The sequence below is a fragment of the Protomyctophum bolini genome, assembly GCF_963924005.1.
Source record: "Protomyctophum bolini genome assembly, chromosome: 14".
In the NCBI taxonomy this organism is placed as follows: Eukaryota; Metazoa; Chordata; class Actinopteri; order Myctophiformes; family Myctophidae; genus Protomyctophum; species Protomyctophum bolini.
Window position 1 is genome coordinate 1,373,054 of NC_137875.1, and position 10,000 is coordinate 1,383,053.

The 10,000-nt window shown below is 46.3% G+C and overlaps 1 protein-coding gene across 1 annotated transcript in view; it reads left to right on the top strand.

Moving 5' to 3' along the window:
- ncoa4 (nuclear receptor coactivator 4) overlaps nt 1–10,000 on the top strand; it is a 27,919-nt gene that overhangs the window by 12,495 nt on the left and 5,424 nt on the right. Inside the window, 9 exon segments of the mRNA XM_080782834.1 lie at nt 270–410; nt 2,783–2,874; nt 5,927–6,035; nt 7,066–7,158; nt 7,813–7,935; nt 8,032–8,376; nt 8,696–8,845; nt 8,847–9,091; nt 9,952–10,000. The exon segment at nt 9,952–10,000 is cut by the window's right edge and continues 45 nt beyond it. Of these exon segments, the coding sequence (XP_080638960.1) occupies nt 270–410; nt 2,783–2,874; nt 5,927–6,035; nt 7,066–7,158; nt 7,813–7,935; nt 8,032–8,376; nt 8,696–8,845; nt 8,847–9,091; nt 9,952–10,000 (1,347 nt within the window).

Below are 10,000 nucleotides of genomic sequence, written 5' to 3' on the forward strand. Positions count from 1 at the left end.
AACAACTACAGTCTCTTTAATGTTTATGTTGTAATATTATCTATGTCTATTCCTGTCTGTTCACACTGTGTTGTAGAGTTCTTATTCTCTGCTGTAACATGAATTGCCCAGTAAACTTGACCTCTCTGTCTCTCTCTCTCTCTCTCTCTCTCTCTCTGTGTCTCTCTCTCTCTCTCTCTCTCTCTCTCTCTCTCTCTCTCTCTCTCTCTCTCTCTCTCTCTCTCTCTCTCTCTCTCTCTCTCTGTCTCTCCCCCACCCCCCCCCCCCAGGTGCGCTCCCAGCTCCAGTCGTGTGTGAGTCGTCAGTTGGAGACTCTGAGGTCCAGAGAGGTGTGGCTGTTGGAACAGATCAACCTCCATGAGACGCTGAAGGCCGAGACACTGACCCAGCAACTGACACACTTACACTGGGTAAGAACCCACTGACCCTGACCCAGCAACTGACACACTTACACTGGGTAAGAACCCACTGACCCAGACCCTGACCCAGCAACTGACACACTTACACTGGGTAAGAACTACTGACCCAGCAACTGACACACTTACACTGGTTAAGAACTACTGACCCAGCAACTGACACACTTACACTGGGTAAGAACTACTGACCCAGCACTGACACACTTACACTGGGTAAGAACCCACTGACCCTGACCCAGCAACTGACACACTTACACTGGGTAAGAACCCACTGACCCAGACCCTGACCCAGGCAACTGACACACTTACACTGGGTAAGAACTACTGACCCAGCAACTGACACACTTACACTGGGTAAGAACTACTGACCCAGCAACTGACACACTTACACTGGGTAAGAACCCACTGACCCAGCAACTGACACACTTACACTGGGTAGGACTACTCTACCACTGTTATTGTCTGTCTGTCTGTCTGTCTGTCTCCCCCCCCCTCGCCAAACAACGACAACAAAGATGGCGCCCATCAGCCGACTTTTTTTACAGCAACATTCTGCTACGTTCCTTTTTTACAGCAACATTCTGCGACGTTCCTTTTTTACAGCAACATTCTGCTACGTTCCTTTTTTACAGCAACATTCTGCTACGTTCCTTTTTTACAGCAACATTCTGCTACGTTCCTTTTTTACAGCAACATTCTGCTACGTTCCTTTTTACAGCAACATTCTGCTACGTTCCTTTTTTACAGCAACATTCTGCTACGTTCCTTCTTTACAGCAACATTCTGCTACGTTCCTTTTTTACAGCAACATTCTGCTACGTTCCTTTTTTACAGCAACATTCTGCTACCTTCCTTTTTTACAGCAACATTCTGCGACGTTCCTTTTTTACAGCAACATTCTGCTACGTAACTTTTTTACAGCAACATTCTGCTACGTTCCTTTTTACAGCAACATTCTGCTACGTTCCTTTTTTACAGCAACATTCTGCTACGTTCCTTTTTTACAGCAACATTCTGCTACGTTCCTTTTTTACAGCAACATTCTGCTACCTTCCTTTTTTACAGCAACATTCTGCTACCTTCCTTTTTTACAGCAACATTCTGCTACGTTCCTTTTTTACAGCAACATTCTGCTACGTTCCTTTTTTACAGCAACATTCTGCTACGTTCCTTTTTTACAGCAACATTCTGCTACCTTCCTTTTTTACAGCAACATTCTGCTACCTTCCTTTTTTACAGCAACATTCTGCTACGTTCCTTTTTTACAGCAACATTCTGCTACGTTCCTTTTTTACAGCAACATTCTGCTACGTTCCTTTTTTACAGCAACATTCTGCTACGTTCCTTTTTTACAGCAACATTCTGCTACCTTCCTTTTTTACAGCAACATTCTGCTACGTTCCTTTTTTACAGCAACATTCTGCTACGGTCCTTTTTTACAGCAACATTCTGCTACGTTCCTTTTTTACAGCAACATTCTGCTACGTTCCTTTTTTTACAGCAACATTCTGCTACGTTCCTTCTTTACAGCAACATTCTGCTACGTTCCTTTTTTACAGCAACATTCTGCTACGTTCCTTTTTTACAGCAACATTCTGCTACCTTCCTTCTTTACAGCAACATTCTGCTACGTTCCTTTTTTACAGCAACATTCTGCTACGTTCCTTCTTTACAGCAACATTCTGCGACGCTCCTTTTTTACAGCAACATTCTGCTACGTTCCTTTTTTACAGCAACATTCTGCTACGTTCCTTTTTTACAGCAACATTCTGCTACGTTCCTTTTTTTTAACTTAAAATCTTGCAGACTTGCTCAGTTTTTCACCGTAAGCAGGAGGATTTACACACAGGCCTCAGTCTCCATGACGACAGGCGAAACACCAGCTTTGATCTTCTTTGATCCTCGTAGACACTCAGCCTGAGTGATTATTCATTGACTACAGGTGCGTTCAGAGCGGAGCGATCACAGACACACAGTCGATGCGCGAGCGCTGCAAACGGGCGCGGCGCGACCTGGCGCGACCTGGCGCGACCTGACGCAGCACAAGCGGGATGAACCGAGGTCAATATTTAAATGTAAATCATTCTGAACGCACCTTTAGTGGTTTACTGTCTGTAATAAACGACCTAAAGCAGAGTTCTACTGTCTGTAATAAACAGCCTAAAGCAGAGTTCTACTGTCTGTAATAAACAGCCTAAAGCAGAGAATCTAACTTTGACCTTTTTATATAACGGCTGTATTTGTTATGGACTGACCGTCAGATTAACCTCACTGACCTGTCTGTCTGTTTGTGTCTCTGTGTCTCTCTCTCTCTCTCTCTCTCTCTCTCTCTCTCTCTCTCTATGTCTCTCTCTCTCTCTCTCTAGTTGCGTGGACAGTTTGACGTCATCTCTCATCAGTTGGAGTACAACAACAGCACAAACCATCTGACCAATCAGCTCACAGCCTGCATGGAGAGGTACACACCGTGCGTGTGTGTGTGTGTGCGTGTGTGTGTGTGTGTGTGTGTGTGTGTGTGTGTGTGTGTGGTTTATTGTGTAACATCAGTAGCTTCTCAGTAAACACTCATTACTGTTTTAAGGTGAACTCTCTGTTTCATAATGTCTGAGAGTTTATCCCTGTGCTTAACACGCGCGCGCGTGCACACACACACACACACACACACACACACACACACACACACGTAATGCTGTGCACGGATTTAAGTTCTCAGGACTGATCCCAGTCCATAGGAGTCAGCATGTCCTCAGTGGAAACAGATCTACAAGCTCTCAGTGTGTCTTCTATAAGGAAGCATGTTGCTCAGCGAAAACAGATCTACAAGCCCTCAGTGTGTCGCAGCTCGTGGGATACTAGGGGCTGTTTTCTATTTTATTATTTTAAGATTAGAGCTTCTGGAAATCTGTTAAATTAAGTCTTAATAGTCTGGGATATTTCAAATAAAAGCAAAGGTTGAAGTCTCGGTGTCGACCGGTGCCTTTTGTAGGTGCTTTGCTCTGTCCCTTAACACGAACGTTAACAGGACGTCTAGAAGCGTCTTAGGGAATCGAACCGAGCTGTACATCCTGTCTGTAGACGTCTTAAAGGAGAATTCCATGCTAGAATGCTTTCTTATCTTTCTTACCTTTCTTTGTAGTCGTTACGTCCCCACCAAAGAGGTCCAGGTGTTATTTTGTGCAAAAGCTCCTTATTGGCTATTTCCCCTACCATAAGCCCTAAATGAATTGCATTGAATTGAATGGGGCTATGGGGTGTCCCATTCCCATTCAATTCAATGCAATTCATTTAGGGCTTATGGTAGGGGAAATAGCCAATAAGGAGCTTTTGCACAAAATATCACCTGGACCTCTTTGGTGGGGACGTAACAACTACAAAGAAAGGTAAGAAAGCCTTTTAGTATGGAATTCTCCTTTAAGGTACCCTCAATGATACGGGGCGAGATAAGAATATTCAGAATTGTTCCTTTTTTTTTTTTTTTTTTTGGCCTGTTCGCCTTTCGGCTGCCGTATGCTAACGCTCTGTGCAACTATTAGCTTGTCATTGACTCCCATGTTAGCGCGGCGGAAAGAATGACTCGTATCTCCTGATCCAGGGCGCTCTCCGTGGTGTTGAATGGATCGATATGCTGGCGCTTCATTTCTGCTCCTCAATCCGTCTCTCTCCCGCAAAATATGAACGCTTTTTGGATCATATATCGTATACATTTAACCCATTCTGACCTGAGATCAGATTCTAAAAATGTCTTCTACATCCTGACAGTTTTCCATTCTGACCTGAGATAAGATTCTAAAAAAATGTCTTCTATGTCAGTGGCTCTTCGATTTTTCAAAAAAATAGCAGACCTTGTATAGGTCTGCTATTTTTCAATAGCTATAAAGCACGACATGACGCTAACACCAGAATGGGTTAATCTCTTGCATCTCGTTGTAATCTCCCTATAACCAGCAGAAGTTGAGTGCCCGCCACTTCTTCCTCGTGTCCATTCAGTGTTTATATAATTGTATAGTCAAAGAAGTTGAAGTTGTGCCAGGCAGGGCTCGACGCTTAGCATTTTTCCAAGTAGCACGTGTGCGCTTAAGTTGAAAAATCTAGTAGCACACAAATTATTTTAGGAGCACGATGAAAAATGATGTATTTTTAAGGGGCGCTAGCCCCTCCTATATACAGCCTTTGTCCCCACACATCTCATAATGAGCCATTGACGATCAACAGAGAAATTACGTCAAAATTCTGCTAAATATGACATAAATTAAACGCCATTGACATTGAAGGGAAAATGTATGTCATATGTAAACGAGCAAATCAGCTAATCAATCACAGGCAACAGGCATTCTGATTGGCCAGTATGAGATGATATCTGATGTATGATGACAAGAGCGCCCCTCACTTAACATGGGTGTGATTTTTCTTTAATGAAGTGATATGAGGTAGGGGTGGAAATAATATGTCAAAATATTATATCACTATCTTTTCAGCAATTATCACAAAATAGTGATATTCATCATATCATTGTTATGTTTGTTTTCATATAATATATATAATCAATTTGTTTTATGCTAATACTTTGTAGATAGATCGATAGTAGCTCTGTTCCATTCCATACCTCTAATACGTGCAACACATTAGAGCTATGGACCAGAGCTAGATAGATAATATGTTGCTCATGGATGGATAGACAGGCTATCCGTTTTATCCTGCTGTTCTATCATGTTAGTGTGACATTCAGACAGTGCAGAGGCTGCTCGATGGTGAATTAGTATTGTAACATTCTCCTTGGCTTTGACTGACTGACTGATATTAATACGGTAATCCAGCCAGTTCGGTCATTCGCATTATCATTTACGCTGGGCACACGCTTTTGTAAGCAAACGCTAAGCAAGGGTTGTTTTTGATAAACATCAATCCGTCCACTCCATGTGTGTGCGCGCGCGCGTGCGTGCACGGCTGCACGCTGTTTCACCCGCGTTTGGTTAAAAGTAAGATACGTTTGAACATTACAAACAAACTTTGCAAGCAATTCCTTCTGAATCTGTGCTATCATGCTAATGCTATCCCGTTGAGTTCGCTCTGACTTCTTTTCTGTCTGCCGCTGACGGGGAAGAGCACGGAGCAGCAACACAGGGAGGGGAGGGGCGGTGGGAGCAAAGGGGACAGATCTTCAAATGAACGTTGTTAGCTTGTAGCTCTTCTCTTTTTGGCGAATGACACCGCCGTTCAGAAATATAAATTTAGGTGTAGAACCAAGACTATAGAATGTGCACTTTATCACGATTGAATGGTCAAATCCTGTAGTCGCACCTGTGCTACAAATTGAATTTTACAACTCGCACAGTGATATTTTTAGTCGCAAATGCGAGTACCTAGTCGCACTGTCGAGCCCTGGTGCCAGGCGCCATTGTGTGGCGTGTGCAAGTCCATTTGCTCGTTTAGTTCATCACCCTGTGTGTGTGTGTGGTTGTGTGCATGTGTGTGTGGTTGTGTGTGTGTGTGTGTGTGTGTGCGTGCGTCAGGCTGTCTTCTCTCAGCCTGAGTCCAGAGGAGTCTCCAGACATGAGCTTCAGTGCCGACACACGGTCTCTGAGACACGCCATCACTACGTTTGGAACCATTAACACACAGGTACACGCACGCACGCACGCACACACACACACACACACACACACACACACACACACACACACACACACACACACACACACAACCACACGCACACACACAGACACGCCATCACTACGTTTGGAACCATTAACACACGGGTATACGCACACACACACATTTCGATTTCTTTATTTGAGTCCACATTTATAAAATACATTATCAAGGGCACAAATATTTTCAGTTGCTTCTGATATACTACGCACTCGAAACATCACGTGTCTCAGTGCTGGAGTCCAAACAAGCCCTAAATGTACAGAATATACAGTAGGCAAACACATGAACTTATTCACAGTCACTTCAGTCTGTCATATTATTACCAACACCGAAAGTAAATCACGGGTACAAAAAGCACCTTGTCCTCCAAATAGACCGACTGCCCAGCAAAGCATAATCCATTTAGTTTTAGTATATTATGTTCTGTGAACTTTCTCCTCTCTCACTTCTGCTTCTGTCTGCAGAGTTACCTCTCTGTGGGTTTCTGGTCCTTCCTGTTGTTGTTCTGCTTGTTTCTGTTCCTGTTTTAGGATAAAAACCCAAACACTCCTTGACCTTTCCTCTTTTTAGAGATCCCTGAATTTTATACTTTGTCATATGTAACTAAATTTGACTGAGGGACTTTTGAATGTTCGTTTTTTCATGTCATATGAAAGCATAGAATCGTATCGCTTCAAATTGACATATTGGTTGTTCAGTTTGACCCACCGGTTTAGGAGATATGGCTTATAGAGTATTCATATTTACATGTCTTAGACTTCTGTGGTCTCTAACATTACACCTAGCTACATGTTTAAGCATTTATTTCATATTTACATGTCTTCTGTGGACTCTAACATTACACCTATAGCTACATGTTTAAGCATTTGTTTCATATTTACATGTCTTCTGTGAACATTACACGAACGGTGCATACGAGTCCCGGGTGAAACCAGTACTTGCGCGCTCTGCTTGTGCAAGTAATGACTTGACCTTCTTTCTCACCTTGTGTCTTTAGGCCATGGAGGTAAGCCCCGCCCCCTCCCAGAGCCCCGCCCCTTCCCAGAGAACCTGGCTCCAGCAGAGCTGTCCCGTGGTCGCTAAGAAACAGGTGGGGGCGCGCGCACACACACACACACACATGCACGCACACACATGCGCACACACAGACACACTCAGAGGTAACTTTTGCCCGACTGCTTTTGAGGTCGCCCTGTCGGCAGCTGTGTTTTGTGGGCAGGTGTGTTTTGTGGGCAGGTGTGTTTTGTGGGCAGGTGTGTTTTGTGGGCAGGTGTGTGTTTTGTGGGCAGGTGTGTGTTTTGTGGGCAGGTGTGTGTTTTGTGGGCAGGTGTGTTTTGTGGGCAGGTGTGTTTTGTGGGCAGGTGTGTTTGGAGTTGGTGAAGCAACTGTCTTTAGTCTTTAGCTCTAAACACGACGACACCAGATGTCAGTGGAATTGAAAATGTCTCATTTTATAGCTGTTGAGATTATTATTATTATTTGACATAAATATAGAGGTATGTCCACATCGCACAGCCCCACAATCGCAAGTAACATAAAAAAAAATCACACCCGTGTGAAGTGAGGGGCGCTCAAGAAGGAAAGGCAGAGCCAAAATAATAATGAAAAAATAGAAATCAGCGATCCGGTTTTGATATCAATAATAAAGCTTATCAGACGGAACGTTACACCAGAAGCCGTTAAAACCGTTAATTAAATGACCAGGAGAACAAACAGGTGTGTGTGTGTGTGTTCTGTCCTCTAGAAGACGGAGACAGGTCCTCTGTCTGATTGGCTGGCTGGAAGCCGTCCAGTCACAGCTGCTCCCATTGGATTCCAGTCCAGCAAGGACACACAGGATTGGCTGATCGCCTACAGGGAGGACAAGGTCTGTCTGTCTGTCTGTCTGTCTGTCCTGACATCCTGTCTGTCTGTCCTGACATCCTGTCTGTCTGTCCTGACATCCTCTCTGTCTGTCTTCCAGCAGCAGCCTGTCTGTCCTCTGTTTGACCTCTACGCGTCGTGGGGTCAGCTGAAGGACTTGGAGGCGTGGCTTCTGAAGGAGACGGCCCCGCCCAGAGAGAGAGCCGTCAGCACTAGCTCCTCCTCCTCCTTCTCCATCGAGAAGATCGACGAATCAGAGTTCGCCATGGAGGAGGAGGAGGATGAGGAGGAAGGTGATTGGCTGGTCACCCCGGCCACGCCCTCCGTTGCCGCGGAGACCCTGTCGGACGCCGACCGCTGGAAGCTGGTGTTCAAACCCTTCACGGAGGGCTGGGAGCATTCTGATTGGCTGCAGAGGAGCGCTGACCCCGCCCCTTCCAACAAGGTCATTGTTTTAAATGATTTAATAATAAAACAGAATTAATTAATAGAATGATTATTTCAGGGACTACAGATGACATTTAGCTTCGGCTAACTCTGGCCCATTTACATTGATGTGAAAACTGACATGTTGATTAATGAGCTTTGCCCCTGTCAAATAAATAAATACAATTAATAGTATTATTATAACTCCTCCTGTTCCTCTTATAACTCCTCCTCTTCCTCTTCAGGCTGACATTATTATAACTCCTCCTGTTCCTCTTCAGGCTGACATTATTATAACTCCTCCTGTTCCTCTTATAACTCCTCCTCTTCCTCTTCAGGCTGACTGCTCTTCCTGCTGCCAGACTCTCTCTTCCACCTCCTTCGAAATCGAGAACCTGGGCAAGCTGAAGTGCCTCAAGACCCCGCCCCCAGGCTCCAGCCCCGCCTCCTCCTCTCCTCCCGGCTCCGCCCCCCCGAGCCCCTCCTCCCCCTCCCCCCCCTCCTCTCTCCTCCACCCCCTCCGCCAAGGCCCTGGAGGCGTGGCTTCAGAAGACCATTCCCATTGGCCAGAGCTGCCGTGCCAATGAGTGCTGCTCCAGCTACGCGCAGTGCGTGTGTGAGCAGAGCTGCGGCCGCGAGGCGCTGTCCGCCTGGCTGCTGAGACACGACGGAAAGGACAAGAACGGAGTGCCCCTGGTGGCCAGCCAGAGCCATAACACCACCACTGACACCAGGTTAGTGCCCCTGGTGGCCAGCCAGAGCCATAACACCACCACCACCACCAGGTTAGTGCCCCTGGTGGCCAGCCAGAGCCATAACACCACCACTGACACCAGGTTAGTGCCCCTGGTGGCCAGCCAGAGCCATAACACCACCACCAGGTTAGTGCCCCTGGTGGCCAGCCAGAGCCATAACACCACCACTGACACCAGGTTAGTGCCCCTGGTGGCCAGCCAGAGCCATAACACCAGGTTAGAACGCTTTAACGGAGTGCCCCTGGTGGCCAGTCAGAGCCATAACGCCAGGTTAGAACGCTTTAATGGAGTGCCCCTGGTGGCCAGCCAGAGCCATAACACCACTGACACCAGGTTAGAACGCTTTGGCATTTTGACTTCATACTTTTAGTTAGTTTCACGTCTTTCCCCCTTTTTAATTCAGTTAGATTGAATGAATCTGTTTTTGCGTGGTGCAACCACTCCTACAACCAGCAATGTCCGTGCCTACCTATCTATGTGGCTACCTATGTGGCCGTGAGCACGAGTATATGACTATAGGGTACCGGTAGGGGGCGCCAGAAACAGAGAGGGATAGTGCTGCAATGTGTCCTGCTAATGAGAGATGGGGGGGGGGGGGGGGGGGGGGTGGGCAGTATAGAGACCAGTTCCTTTCCCCTCCACCAGGCGCCCCGGCTGGCCAGGGGGAGGCAGTATAGAGACCAGTTCCTTTCCCCTCCACCAGGCGCCCCGGCTGGCCAGGGGGAGGCAGTATAGAGACCAGTTCCTTTCCCCTCCATCAGGCGCCCCGGCTGGCCAGCGGGAGGCAGTTTTGGTTCTTTCATTAGTTATTGTTAACTCTAATGTCTTTCCACCAACAGTCCTGTGGTCAACACCACCTCCACCCCCATCACCACTAGCAGCGCCATC